Below are 16,129 nucleotides of genomic sequence, written 5' to 3'. Positions count from 1 at the left end.
GACGCTGTTCTTACATCGACAGTGCGTCTTCGGGACAAAACCTAAGAACCAAACAATTTATTTGTGACATCGCATCTATTGAACCTTGCCTTTTACGTGTCAATTACTTCCGATCATACACTGAATATTAGACACTGAATCACATTCTTTGAAGTTTTACAATCAGCACAGGGGAATGTTTGTTCGTCGATTGTTCAAATATTTGTGATCGTGCTTCCTAGAGAGACGTGCACCGAAGCCAAAGGTTGATTATATCACGAGGGTTAACTCAAGCTTTGCAGTAAGGAACGTCAGTAGAAAATGGCCTCCTTTAGAACTGCTATTCTCCTCCTGACGCCAGCCGTCCTGTTGGCCTGGGTCACGGTGGCTGCTCCAGGCTGCCCGGAGCACTGCGAGTGTGAGCACGGGACCCTCATCGTGAACTGCAGCCGCCTGGGCCTGACGCGCGTCCCGACCGCCATCCCCGCTAACGTACAACAGCTCATCCTGGAGAACAACAACATCGCCAAGGTCTCACGGGACAACTTCAGAGGGCTCAAGTCTCTCCAGTTCTTAGACCTGAGCTCTAACCAGTTAAACAGTGAGGGGATCCCGGCAGACGCGTTTGATGATGTTCCCTCCCTCCAGACACTGGATCTGTCGGACAACAGGAAGTTTGAAGACTTCCCAACGTACCTACCTTCACAGCTGATGACTCTGTACTTCATACAAAATAGCCTCAAGCACGTCAAAAAAGAAGCATTCGCAAACCTGTCTGATTTGATCCACTTGGATATTTCCTACAACGGAGTGGAGTCTATCGCACCCGGTGCATTTCACAACCTATCAAACCTGGCCGTATTTTACTGTGACTTCAACAAACTTAACGACAACGGCATCCCTACAAGCGTCTTCCAGCCGGCCAGCAAACTCTCTATCCTGGGCCTGAGGTTTAACCAGCTGACGCGCGTTCCTGTAGACCTTCCTCCAGGTCTGGAACACTTGGATCTGGTCGGGAACAAGATCGTGGAGCTCCCGTCCAGAGTCTTCTCCAACCTGACTGAGCTCCAGACGTTGGAGATCTGGCAACAGCCCTCCCTCACCACCATCGATGATGACGCATTTGCTGGTCTGGGGAAGCTGCAGATCCTGGACGCCACCTCCACGGGGTTGAACAGGGTGACGGGCCGCACGATGGACGGTCTGACGGGGACCTGGCAGGTGTACCTGTCGCTGAACAAGATCCCAGCGATCCCAGCAGGAGCTTTCCACGACATGAAGAACCTGTCGTCCCTGTGGCTGGATGCGAACCTCATCACCACGCTCTCTCCCGAGGTTCTTGATACGAGGTGTGTACTACGTCATCGGTCGTTTCCCTTTTTACAAGTGTTTCTGAAGTTATGTTCAGTGGTATCAAACATGAAGTGTATCAGGTGTATCTTGACTTGAAAGTTAAATTTATCCTCCATTTTCATTTTTTAGAAATGTTTGGATCAGAATGCTTATTCGAGCGGTCCAGAATGTTTATTCAAATGGTCCGGAATGCTTATTCCAACGGCCCCACCTGCTAGAGAAAGATAACTGTTCACTACCGTTGCTGCTATGTCAGAAAAGGCCAGTAACAAATACACTGTATAACGCACACGTCCCTTCCTCTTTAGCGTTCTACCCCGCTTGTCGGAAGTGTACCTGTGGGGAAACCCGTGGACATGTGACTGCCACCTCCGCTGGCTCAAGGAACACATCGACAACAACAACACCGCTCCGACCATTCAAGATCCTCACCTCAATGTGTGTAATGCGCCGCCCAAACTCAAGGGACGGGCTTTTGATACGCTTTCTCCAAATGATTTTGTGTGCAGTTGACGGGGACTAATATCAAGTTTTAATCCAGTCTATTTGAGAGCCGTTTTTCTTAGATCATGTGTAAAGTAAAGACCCCTGATTTGTTGCGTAAAGCAGTCACGTGCCACGATTAAGTAGTGGTTCCTTACGACCAGATAAAACCGTGCTCATGTAACCTATGTAATGTAACTGAGACACTGTCGTATGAGAAACTGTGCCAATGGTGTTCTCGGATAGGGATCCTACATGTAAAGCGATTGTCGACGGCTGTGAGAAACTTGCTTGTTGGATTAAACACATTGTCACTTTAATGCGGATTCATGTATTAAACGATTCCATTCCTTGAACACTTTCTGTGTACATCTCATGTGTGCAAAAACTTATATTTTGATGTTGCTTCAGGTTGTTGTTTTTTCATAAGGCAGCTGATTTATATGAACCGTACATGTTGTACTTTGACGTTAGGTACAAAGTCCTGGCTACAGAAAATGTCAGGCGTTAGGTCGGTGTCCCATCTGGTGCTGGGGGCTGTGCCAAGCTGGCCTATCCCGCCCCAATGCGACCTGTTTCTAGGGCTGTCCTCAGGCGGTCTGTCCCAAGGGCTGCAAGTGTCTGGAAGGAACGAAGATCATGAAGTGCAGCCGGCTTGGTCTCACATCAGTCCCCTCAGGCGCTAGGCATCCCGACTGGCGTACATCTCATCCTTCAACACAGCAGACATCCCCATTGTCTCCAAAATCAACTTTAGATATCTCAAATCTGTAGACTCGATAGAACTGAGCGATAACAAACTGAACAGTCAGTTGACCTTTGCAAAAACGCTCGACCTGTCCTTAACAAAATCCTTTCCCAGCCTACCTGCCCTCAAAGCTGACTTATGATATCCCATTTCCAACAGAGCAGTCCAGGTCAAAGCGGACGCGTTTACAAACCTGCATGACAGAAATCGTACATCTGGAGTTCTCTGATGACAAAGTCGAGACCACGGCGCCGGGAGCTTTCCAAAACAAAAAGGAACTAAAAGTTGTTAACTGCGAATTCTTAAAGACGACGGAATCCCTTGGCCTTGGATCAGGTAAGGAATTACGTTCGAGAGCTTCCGTCTAAAGCTTTTCTGCAGCTGACGGAACTGCAGGATCTAGCCTTCTGGCAGCAGCCGTCTCTCACCACCATAGACAATAAAGCTTTCTACAGATTCGGTAAAATGCAGTATATGGACGTCTCCTCGAGTTGGATAAACCGCAATCTCACTAACGGGGGACGTTTAACGGTCTGAGCGGGATGGGAGAACTGGTTCTAGTCTTTCACCAAATCATGACAACTCTGTGGCTGGATGGCAACCTGCTCAAAACAATGGATCCGGGGGTTCTCGTTCGAAGCTGAAGTTTTTAGTAAATATGCTTGTATCTGGTGTGGACCATCCACTTTACTTGAGCCAGTAAATTGAACGACATTGGACAAGAAGTAACAAAAGTAGTATCCACAATTTGCACGTGAATTGTCTACATATTGAGTGGGATGTGCTTGATTTTGTCTTCAAAATATTGTGCTTGGTCATGGTGTGTATGTGTGCTTGGTCTGTGTCTGTGTCGGTACCTCTGTGTTTTCGTATCTTTGTGGTCAGCACACCCTCACACTCAGGGTTGACAACCGCGGCAAAGTCTAGCGATATCGTTAGGCTTTGCCGCGATTGTCAACCCTGAGTTTGAGGGTGGGTCAGCATAACGTAAGGACCTTCAGATGGATTCTAATCACATCTGTCATGTGGAAAGATAGATTTTGGGCCTCCTGGTGTGTGACCTTGGTAACACAGCAGAGCCTCTGGTTTTATATGAGTTAAATTCCTTGTTTTGTAACCATATTGTATGCATATGACATAATACTGATTCCATGTAGATGTTGTGTACTCCTAAGGTTAGACATCCAGGTAATCAATATTCAAATGCAATTCAATCTCTACAACTGGATAAAATGGGCGATTGACTTTTTAAATGACCTAACACTCTTCTTCGGCGTGTATTGTTTTTTTTTCTATTTGCTTTTGGACAGACGAGGACGATGTGGCACTGCACTCAAGTTTTTGTAACTTATATTAACAATGCCACATACACGGTACAGACAGAAGGAAAGTCGTGTAAAGTGCCTTTCCCAAGGACACAACGTCGGGGGCACGGTGGGAATCGAACTCAGGACCCATAGATTCCGAGCCGAAAGCTCTACCAGTTACGCCACGCCCGACGCCACACAAGCCACGCCCGACGCCACACTTGTGTATTGTTTATCTGGATGTCTAACCTTCATAAAAGTATTTCGTGTCCAAATCGGTAGATGGCATCTTTGATCTACTCAGTGCAGGAGCCTAAGCCTGGGCTCTTGCAACATTGAGTTCCTGCGTAAGGGGACGCTGTTACAACTTCTACGCAAAGCTGTTCTGGTCATCAAACCATGGCGCTTGTAGATATAAAGTGGTCCTCTTCAAGTGGTGTTTATAACCACACATTTATCCATCTTAAGGGCTGCTTCCAAACATTAAACCTTTGCATCTGTCTCTCAGCTTCTGTCCATGTCTACGATGATGACTCTTCACATCCCGTGCATGAGCATAAACTTGTATCTTAGGTATCATTTGATATTGGTGTTGTAATTGAATTATATAGTATACTACGCTGATAAATGACCAATGATCGAAACCTATCTACCAACACGTTACCATAACAGACAAATTATATCATTTTCTTACCTTACATACATCTTCATACATCACATACTAAATTAACCGCTTCACGCCTGGCCACTGCCAATGTTGCTTTAATCACGATGCAAGATGTGTGACGTCATCTCTTGTCCTTACACTTCCGCATACGCTTACCAATAGAATTCAGGTTTACCATGATTTGTGTCCGTACATGGCCACTCCATCGGGCATGACTAACAGACACGTAGTTAAGACTTAAGTAACTATGTTCTTTTAGGGGTTTATGGTGCTTTTACTTGACAGGCTGTCCAATTCTCCTGTGGAAGATTGTTTTCTATCGATCCCTCCCCCTAGCCTGGGTACCATCGGTATTCTACCGGGGCTCCTTACACTCGCTACCCTCGCCCGTCATGTCGCCAAATACAATTATTTTGGGTACAATGTTTTATTATCAATTCCGCCGTTTCAGAAATTACTTAAATCCATCTAAATTATTGAAATCATACCAGGATTCTCATAACCATACCTGAAAAACATGTCGTGTGACGTCACATCCCGTCACGCAGTTTCCTCCGCACATGTTTGTGACGTCACCGATGACCTCACTAGCCTGAGTACCATCCTCCGTAATGACCGCTGGCTCACTACAGCGGTCACTACGGAGGATGGTACTCAGGCTATGACCTCGCATGAGTACACCAGAAATCACTCTACAGTATGGGAAAAGCGAAACAAACGATGCAAAAATAAGTATCTAAAATGCAAATATGTATGGTCGTACATACTAGTAACATACTAGTAACTGAATATAACCTTCTTGGCTATCCGTGCCGGTAGAATGGACAAATGAAGAATTGATCAGTTAGAACTGTTTCTGTTCAACTCAGGCCCGAATAGGTTCAAAATCAACAACATCAGCTTGATGAAGATGTAAGAAATTAGCTTTCTAAGTAGCAGGCATCTGTTTAGAACTAAAGATTAAGTTGTACATATTGATGTAGTTTACAAAGCTTTACTCATATCGTCTCACACTTGAAGGTAATGACCATAAAGCTGTCTCAGTTGTTCCTAGGAACGTCAACGTCTCGCCTGTTTTACAGGTGCACACTGACGATTTATAAGATACAAGAACATAATGAACTTGTCATTTTACCTTTGAACATTTGAATAACTAATATGATCACAGGTCTATAAATCTATAATCACATGGTGTGAATTTGAGATACTAAGTTGGACGGGAACGCAAACGGTGATCTATACGGTACTGGTTCCTGTAGCAATAGAATAACTAGCAGATCAGCCGTGTAGTCTTCATTCCTGCACCAAAGGAACTATAACTAGCAGATCAGTCGTGTAGTCTTCATTCCTGCACCAACAGAACTATAACTAGCAGATCGGCCGTGTAGTCTTCATTCCTGCACCAACAGAACTATAACTAGCAGATCAGTCGTGTAGTCTTCATTCCTGCACCAAAGGAACTATAACTAGCAGATCAGTCGTGTAGTCTTCATTCCTGCAGCAAAGGAACTATAACTAGCAGATCAGTCGTGTAGTCTTCATTCCTGCACCAAAGGAACTATAACTAGCAGATCAGTCGTGTAGTCTTCATTCCTGCACCAACAGAACTATAACTAGCAGATCAGCCGTGTAGTCTTCATTCCTGCACCAACAGAACTATAACTAGCAGATCAGCCGTGTAGTCTTCATTCCTGCACCAAAGGAACTATAACTAGCAGATCAGTCGTGTAGTCTTCATTCCTGCACCAACAGAACTTTAACTAGCAGATCAGTCGTGTAGTCTTCATTCCTGCACCAAAGGAACTATAACTAGCAGATCAGCCGTGTAGTCCTAATTCCTGCACCAGCAGAGCTATAACTATCAGATCAGCCGTGTAGTCTTCATTCCTGCACCAACAGAACTATAACTAGCAGATCAGTCGTGTAGTCCTCATTCCTGCACCAACAGAACTATAACTAGCAGATCAGTCGTGTAGTCCTCATTCCTGCACCAACAGAACTACTATAGTGAAACTATCAGATCAGTCGTGTAGTCCTCATTCCTGCACCAACAGAACTACTACGTGTAGTCCTCGTTCCTGCACCAACAGAACTATAACTAGCAGATCAGCCGTGTAGTCCTCATTCCTGCACCAACAGAACTATAACTAGCAGAGCAGTCGTGTAGTCCTCATTCCTGCACCAACAGAACTATAACTAGCAGATCAGCCGTGCAGTCCTCATTCCTGCACCAACAGAACTATAACTATCAGATCAGCCGTGTAGTCTTCATTCCTGCACCAACAGAACTATAACTAGCAGATCAGTCGTGTAGTCCTCATTCCTGCACCAACAGAACTATAGCTAGCAGAGCAGTCGTGTAGTCCTCATACCTGCACCAACAGAACTATAACTATCAGATCAGCCGTGCAGTCCTCATTCCTGCACCAACAGAACTATAACTATCAGATCAGCCGTGTAGTCCTATTCCTGCACCAACTGAACTATAACTATCAGATCAGCCATGTAGTCCTCGTTCCTGCACCAACAGAACTATAGCTAGCAGATCAGTCGTGCAGTCCTCATTCCTGCACCAACTGAACTATAACTATCAGATCAGCCGTGTAGTCCTCGTTCCTGCACCAACAGAACTATAGCTAGCAGATCAGTCGTGCAGTCCTCATTCCTGCACCAACAGAACTATAACTATCAGATCAGCCGTGTAGTCCTATTCCTGCACCAACTGAACTATAACTATCAGATCAGCCGTGCAGTCCTCATTCCTGCACCAACAGAACTATAGCTAGCAGATCAGTCGTGCAGTCCTCATTCCTGCACCAACTGAACTATAACTATCAGATCAGCCGTGTAGTCCTCGTTCCTGACCAACAGAACTATAGCTAGCAGATCAGTCGTGCAGTCCTCATTCCTGCACCAACAGAACTATAACTATCAGATCAGCCGTGTAGTCCTATTCCTGCACCAACTGAACTATAACTATCAGATCAGCCATGTAGTCCTCGTTCCTGCACCAACAGAACTATAACTATCAGATCAGCCATGTAGTCCTCATTCCTGCACCAACAGAACTATAACTAGCAGATCAGTCGTGTGGTCCTCATTCCTGCACTATAACTATCAGATCAGCCGTGTAGTCCTAATTCCTGCACCAACAGAGCTATAACTATCAGATCAGTCGTGTAGTCCTCATTCTTGCACCAACTGAACTATAACTATCAGATCAGCCGTGTAGTCCTCATTCCTGCACCAACAGAACTATAACTATCAGATCAGCCGTGTAGTCCTCGTTCCTGCACCAACAGAACTATACCTCGTTCATGCTCTAGGGGGGCACTAATGCAGCGCCACCTGGAAACTGTTTACTTCCCTGGATGGTATTCTAACTCATACAGCGAAAACACGTACAGCTTCATGTATACGTGGTTCGATCTGGTTCATGTAAGTTACTGTTACTGTAGAAATCGTATACAGGTGACATGCAGGGTACTGGTAATTTGAAGGAACAGAACAAATAAATTCCTTTTCAGTCTCAGAAAGGTTAGAATAGAATTCTTTTTCAAATTTTCTCCCATCAAAACTAGCACCTACATAATCAAGTTATAAAGATATACACTAGGTACTATCCGGCTTTTCTGTGGAGATGGCCCACGGTAATATATTTACCAGCTCACGGAGATCAAATCGGGACCGGTGTTTCAATAGCATTAACGAAGCAACTCCGGAATCATTACACAATCTCTAAATTCTCTGTAACGTTATAACAACCAAGTTCTGTATTTCCTCGACTTTCTAATCACAACACTAATCATACGTTATGTGTTTTTGTGATACGTCACATTTGTCACTGCTATGTAACAGTAAGCGGAGTGTACAGTTACAGCAGACGAAAGGGCCCCTTTCATAAGCCAGTCGTATCCCCGGTAGAGGGCTGCGCTGTCAAAAACATATCGATCTTCTATATGTAAATCAGGACTGACTTTATTTGAGAAAGCACTTCAGGCACATGGGATGTCGTCATCCACCACCTCATTTACCAAAAAGTCAACTCTACTAGTAAATATGATTGATGTTTGTCGCCAGCCAATCAGACGGATGGAAAAGATTTGCAGGAACGAAAAGAATTGTCATGTTTGGACGATAAGCGTGAATTACTTCCTGCTGTCGGCCAATGAGAACACCACGATCTTATCACGCCACAGTTGTGTGATATTTGGCAACGTTCCAAGTTTCTGTCGCTAATAATCTGGTGAGGTTGTTTTCTGTGGTTTCCGTGGCGCACCGGAAAGGCCCAAGGGGAAATGGAGGCGTTTTAGTAAAAAAAAGGAACAAAGGCCACGATTCCATGTCGTCTGACAACTCCCAAATCCTTTTTGTACTTTCAAATTCACACTGTATTAGAGATAACAACCTCCACTGTGAGGTCTACGTGACAAGTGTGTGAAACATGGCTGTCAATATGCAGTTTTAATATTGTTGATGACATTCATATCTTCTTTATGTGTTAACAGTGGGGAGTTATTGATGGACCTAACAAGCTGCCATATTTGCGGAGTTTTTGGTTATTAATATTGTTGATGAAAATTCCTCGAGTTCTATCATATAAAACGCAACTTTAACAACAATTTGCCGAGTAGGAAAGTAGAGGCAAATAGATAAAGGTGGTTGCAAGACCTGATCTTAATATGTATATGTATGATATACTTGTTTCATAGCAAATGCTGACTTCCAATTGAAGGACAACAAAAAAGCAAGCTTAAGCTTGCTCTTGTTTCTAGTCTACTAAATAAGCAGTCAACTTCTGACTACACAAAAAGATGATTTGTGCAGAACACATTCATCAAAATACAACGGAAGTAAATAAACTTGTCAAACTACGAACTTTTAAGCAACGCGGTGATGTTGTATCGAGCAAATAGTAAAGCGACCGATTGAGAACCAAACGAAACACAAAAGTAAGGAAACGTGAAATCTCTTATGTCGAGACCAAAGTAAGAATGCACGCATGACATTGAGAGTACAACGCATTCTATGGCAAACTAAGGTGATGTCGTGTCCTCGACTATAAACTTGTGCATCCTTCCTTTATTCATTTTATTCCTATCTATTTGGTAACCGTGCTATTTCACCATGAACAAGTTAATTTAAATTATCAAGGTGAAGATGAGAAAGTGATGAGAGTAAGGATTTTATGATCGTGAAAACAAAATGGCGATCCAACATGGCGGGCACCTGCCATCCAAACAGGAAAATGGCGACTGACATGAAGTTTGTTTGAAGTTTCTCTTAATCTTTAATTGAACAATTTCAGCTATAATTTCTAGCAAAAGTTACATATAAGTAAAAACTCTTATTTTCATTCGCTTGAGCAACACTTATAAGTATGCAATATAGTAGTAATTATCGAACAATCTTTGTCAAAACTTTGGAAATTGTTGTGATGCCGTTACTTATGCGAAAGCAAAAAATCAGACTCTATATTTTTTGCGTTTTCATCTTTATGTTTTTTCTTGCAGAAGTAACAAAATGAAAGCTTTATAAAAGAATAAGCTTTATCGCACCACAATTGTACAAGGTAAAAGTATGGAATCTACTGGTACATGACTACAGTTCCATATAAGGCTTAAATAAACTAATACAGGGAATGTGTAGTATGGGATGAGTATGGGCTTTTGCAATCATTGAATGAATTTCCAACGTCTAAACTTTCCATTTCTTTATAGCAGGTATGATCATGACAAAGTCTGAATCATAATAAACATCATTAGAACAATAAAACAACATTGCGTTGGTGCGTACCCAAAGCAGGTATTGGATCTTGCGCCAACAACCCCGTTTATTTGCAATTACGTCTTAAAGTATTAACGTTACTTTGACTTTCAGAATTCCCTCTGGTACCATGATATTGCCATAATAAAGCTAAAACGACGAATGTGAAGAGATCCACAAATGCGGCACCATTCATACCCCAGGCATCAACAATTCTTACATCCAAGTGTTCAAGACTGTCTTGAGAAGGACTCAACAACACCATTTAAGCCTTCTTTGATGTGGCTGGATGAGTGTATGTACTTGACGTTCTTAACTGGACTTGGCGTTCCAATTCAATTACCAGACTTACGACCAAACATGTTCATTAAATCTTCAGCAACAGAAGTATTCATATTCTTCAAGTAGTTGCAAAACTCAGGGTCAAATTGCAGACGTCACGGGACTTTCGCGTCTTTTATAAACTTTTCAGAATTGTAAGATAAGTATCTTTACACCCTCACTATGTTGGAAACATTCAAAATTCCTTTTTACCTCTTTGTTCAACTTTATCGGAGTTTTTTTATCACATCTTTCTTTCGAGATGTGCCACAATATTTGTATTTTTCTTTTCCTGTAGGAAGTACATGGAGAACGAATGCCATTAAGAAAGAATCGCCTGTTTTATCTTAAGCATTGAGAATAGTTGGTACGAACATGATGTTGTTTTATTGTGTGTGTGTGTGTGTGTGTGTGTGTGTGTGTGTGTGTGTGTGTGTGTCTAGGGTAAACAAAACATGCCTTGGTTGAAACACAATTGATATAGCACCACAAAGATAAACATAGTACGAGAACCAAGTTACCAAGCTCACATGCGAGTACACGGGCATGCATCAAATACTATATTGTAATACTATCTAGAATTTATGATGTGTGTATTTAAACCTTCTGCCATAATCTGCGTATTGATAACAGTAAGCTAAAGATTTTTAAGACCTGTAAAACAGCATATACCATGAAAAATATTTAGAACTAGATAATTTTAATCTACACTCCGAATTAGCGCCCACCCCCTTGAAATAAAGAAAGGGCGTTACAAGAAGTTGCGAAAGAACTTATATATATACTTATATATCAAAGACGGAAAACATTTTATCTTAAATTCTTCCTTCTATGATCACGAAAGACAGTAACTCTTTTAAGAGGCCACTAAAGTTCTCCCAAATTTTCCCGTGTTTACAGACAAAAAGAAAACTGCATTCCTCCTAACATCACAGAAACCCACACATTAAAGAAAAGGTGGGATCCTTCGTCTCCCATTGTCTTAGGAAAAGATCGAAGTTGTAGTTTAGAGTATGCCTTTAGACTAGAGTAGACATGTTTTATTATTAGTATTCGTTTGTACCCTTTCATATAAAATGCAATTAGCCCTTGGGCAAGAATATGCAATAAACCATCATATTTTGTCCCATGATTGACAAAGAGGCGCGAGTACGGGTAGAAGGTAGAAATACACAGCGCAGTAAGACTCTGCCACCGCATCAAGTTATGTGAAACAGCCGTCACGGTTTATAGCTACGGGTTTATTGTTTTCGGCAAGTTACGCGTCTGGTTATACCAATCCCTTTCAACAGTGTTGTTGCAAACAAATTCGACACCAGAAATGATTCATTAATTCATACGACTGTTTTTCGTATCACGAGTATCACATTTGCCGGGACGCTACATTGTTTCGATATCTGCAATATTGTATAATGACTTAAGTACAGATATGTTGTAGAAATGATACATGGAACTACAACAAATGTGTGTAAACGTTTATTTTTCTAAGATGCTCTGCAAATCCTTCAGCAGCGTTTTAAACATGAACAAAATAGATAACCGAAGTTGTTTGTGGAGTGATTGTACCACTTAAATTATGGACCAAGTCGGAAGCAGTACTTTTCTTTGGTACACAACTTGGCTGAAATTCCATAGCTCAACACATCACGGTCCAGTCAGTTGCTAGCATTTCTTGTGCAGAGGTGATTAAACATATACTTAAATTAAGATTACTTACTGTTATTCCATTGTGAATAACAATGCAAATTTATACAAATTGTAATCTCATCTACAACTGAGCAAACACAATGTAGAAAGGTGGAAGTTAATGTATACTTCGTAAGAATGATAAACTAGTTTTCATTTACTTTTACATCAATATGTAAAGTTTGACTGCCGCTGAAACAACACAAATAAACAATCTTCCATGCGTTTACCCATTGGCACACTGTAATAAATCTCTCATCCTAAGATATGATATTATAAATAAGTAAATGGGGATCTCCTTCTAAACGGATGACGATGTCAACATTTGTGGTGCGTTCTGTTGACTTTAGCCTGGATACCATACCCCAACCTCAAAATATATCTTTCGTGTTGGGGTCTGACTGCAGGATGGCTGTAGAAAGGTTCTCGAAGGCCCTTGACCAGAGGGAGGAGAACCTTTAGGATTGATGACCACTCTCACCACAGGTAGCCAGCTACAACACACCACAGTTGGTCAGCAGGCTATCACAGTAGCGAATCAGGTACTTAGTGGTCAGTGCTATGTATTCAAAAAGTACAGTTGGGGGTGTTTAACCAATCATGGTAGGGGTGTAATTACCTCCTGCTGATCCTGTGCTGTTCTATTGGTGGAGTTGTTTGCCCACTATAAGGGGCAAAATTGAGAAGAGTTCCTATCCCATCTGGCCAGACCCTGCACGATAGATACTTGAGATCGGGCTGGGGTTTGGTAACCAGGCTATGTTGACTTGTCAATTGTTTTTAACAGTTAATGTACAAAGTGATGACGTTTGGAGTAAAAGAAATCCACTCTGTAAGGTAGGACTCAACTTTGAAAACTCCAAATGCAGCTGATAATAGCCCTTAAGCTACCAAAACGTATACCGAATTGTGACTTTAATAAAACGAGCCCGAACATAAAGCGACCATATACACAAGTGGATTTTTTTCTAATACTTTACTTTACTCTTCTGCTATTTTCAACCACCTAGAACACAACCCAGGACACTCCTTCAACCTCCAATCTACCGACATCCTAGACCGTGAAGCCCGCTGGTTTGAACGGGGAGTAAGAGAGGCCATATATGAGAGGATATACAATCCCACCCTCAACAGAAAAGGGGGGCTACGCATGGAACTTTCCGGCACTTGGGACATAGCATTACGCCCCCCCCCCCCCCACAACAAAACTTTTAGCTCCTGCAACTAAAACAACAGGAGCTAATTGACTCATTTTCATTAACTGTGTCTTAGCCTTGCTATCCTTTGAAATCCAAATTGTCTTCAGTCTGAATTGTCTTACAACGTTTCCTATTGGACATATGAAATTGTCTTCATTCTCAGTTAGAGTGTAAAAGACCTGTTTCTTCCAGATCACTTCAGTGTCACTGACGAAGGATAGTGGATTCTATCCGATACGTCTGACCGTTTCAAAACCATATCCAGTTGCTTGAGTAACTACTTTTTGGCGTATAATACTTAACAGTTGATAAACCTAGATAAGTAACATTGAGAGAATAAGACGCTGAACAAAAAAAAAAGTTCGTCAGTATTTTACAATTGCTGAATCGGATCAAAATCAGACTTCCAAACAATCTATGAAATTTACAGCTAAGTTAAACTTTTCCTGTAATGTATTACCCGCGTTTTGGGTATTTGGTATGTCAATTCACACTGGAACGTCCAGTCTTACTAAGAAGTGAACAAATGGGTGAATGGCAGTCCAGTTCTTTTAAATTGTATCAAAATATAGATGAAAAGGAAATTTACGATGATATAGAGTTTGGTGGACGCTGTACTTTGCTTTCAATTTGGTATTTCTATATTTTTAGGTCCTAAAAGTGATTTGCAGGATATTTTCCGCCCATATAACCAAGTATATATATATATATATATAAACCAAGTATAACCTACATAGATCAGCTTGCTCGTGATGTGGGGTTGCGGGTCGAGGATTTAAAGAACGTTATGGGGGACACAGACGTCCGGAAGGAGTGGGTGGACTTGGTCCGGGCAAGCAGCCCGCGATGATGATGATAACCAAGTAAAAAGTAAGGAAACGGTCAATGGCTGTTTCCAAAATCATATCCGGCTTGAGTACTGCCATTTCTTATTACATTGATGTCTAACCTCCATTGACTTAAACGGTTAGGAAACTTGATTTCTGTTGACATTTTATCAGTTATATTGTTTGAAATATGATTAAAATCTTGATTGTTGCTCTTCATCATCATAGTTTTTATGTATGTTTTTACATTCATTGATGGAGTCTACTTTCTTGCGCAGGCTCGAAAAATGTTTCCCTTCATCATATCCTACGATGTTTTTTAAATGATTGGCATTATGGGTTACATCATCATGGCAAATCCTGGTTTTGGTTTGGTTTGGTTATACAGATCTCCATTAGTGACTGATATGTCACTTTTCTTCCTGGAGTCCGGGTGATTTGTAGAGATTTGTTTCTTTTCGTTTGAAAAATCTCATTTCTTATGATGTCACTGTTGTGCACAATTTCGTTGATGTGTCGCCTAAACGTGCTACAACGCCAGACATAGTGGAGGCAGTGGATTTTGACAGTGATGTTCTATCCGCTCACACAGTCAGCTCTTGTGCTTGACTCTTGAATGTAGAATAATTATATATTTGGTATCATTATACAGGGTTAGAAATAAGCTTTCCTTTTTGTGCTGCATATAGACCACATCTTTACTACAATTGTCAAAACGCAGAAATTGGCATTGTGTGTTGACAACTGCGGCAACCTGCATGTTTCAGAGTCATCGTGAATGAGTAGAAGTTTTTAAGTAAAATGAACAAGAACGTCCCAAAGTTTCAGACCAACTATGTCATTACTGGTGAATGTTTTTTTTAACTTAATGACAACTGATGATAGGTGAAAAGGTTATTCCCTAATATCACAACTTTTGCAGTCAAACATTGTACAGGTGACCACCTCTACATAAGGAGCGCCTGTCTATTGTTCTCTCAGATGATGTTCTTCCATTGACATACCTGGACGCTTTATTGACACGACAAAAAGTAGTTCCTCTGTATGGTCAACTATAAACTACAACAAAAGAGAGAGAAAGAATACATTAGACATCTTACAATTCTACTAATTAAAAAATATAGGATGATAATAAAAAATCCTATATACAATCAGGTGGGGCTAAATTTGAGTGTCACTAACTTTCTGATTACAAAGCAATATTTTGTGCATTTACCTATTTTAGCATTATAATAGGTGTCGGATCTGAATACATCGTCAAATCTACTTCTGGTATCTAGTATCTTGACACCTGTAGTATTTAGATATAGGAATGTGATAGGAATGTGAATAACTTATTGCGTAACATAACATACCATACATAGGGCACTCCATAACGAAGTTAAATTTTCAATTTGCTTTGGACAAAATGGGCAGATGATTTTGTCAGGGGCTACATTGTGGTATCTTCCTGTTTCTACATTCAATTTATGGCTACTGATTCTTAACTGTGTTATGGATTCACAAGTTATTTATATCACACAGGTATTTTCCTGTTTATAGCCATTTTTGGATTCTTTTTGGTACTACTAAACCACTCTTGTATGTGTATAACTTGTAGCCGGAGGCGAAGTTGGTCGGCAATATGATATTAAGCATCCTGTCTATAGTGGTCATAGTTAGATAATATTTCATTAGCCGTCTGAGTGGTCGTCTTGGGCAGTTTCGACTATAAGTGGCGTTAGAGTGTCTGAGGGAAGTTTTTCATGTAGAAACGAATTGTGCTTAAACTTTTTTCGGGTACAACTGTACCC

The 16,129-nt window shown here is 41.5% G+C and overlaps 1 protein-coding gene across 1 annotated transcript; it reads left to right on the top strand.

Annotated features, from left to right (window-relative positions):
- Positions 1 to 254: 254 nt before the first annotated feature.
- Positions 255 to 2,171, top strand: LOC118431951 (platelet glycoprotein V-like). Its single transcript, XM_035843402.1, has 2 exons — positions 255 to 1,328; positions 1,641 to 2,171. The coding sequence occupies exons 1-2, from the start codon at positions 301 to 303 to the stop codon at positions 1,843 to 1,845; spliced, it is 1,233 nt and encodes a 410-aa protein (XP_035699295.1). The 5' UTR covers positions 255 to 300; the 3' UTR covers positions 1,846 to 2,171.
- The last annotated feature ends 13,958 nt before the right edge of the window (positions 2,172 to 16,129 follow it).

The sequence above is a fragment of the Branchiostoma floridae genome, chromosome 2, assembly GCF_000003815.2.
Source record: "Branchiostoma floridae strain S238N-H82 chromosome 2, Bfl_VNyyK, whole genome shotgun sequence".
Taxonomy (NCBI): domain Eukaryota; kingdom Metazoa; phylum Chordata; class Leptocardii; order Amphioxiformes; family Branchiostomatidae; genus Branchiostoma; species Branchiostoma floridae.
Note: the sequence above shows the minus strand (reverse complement) of the source record. Positions and strands in the feature narration are given on the sequence as shown.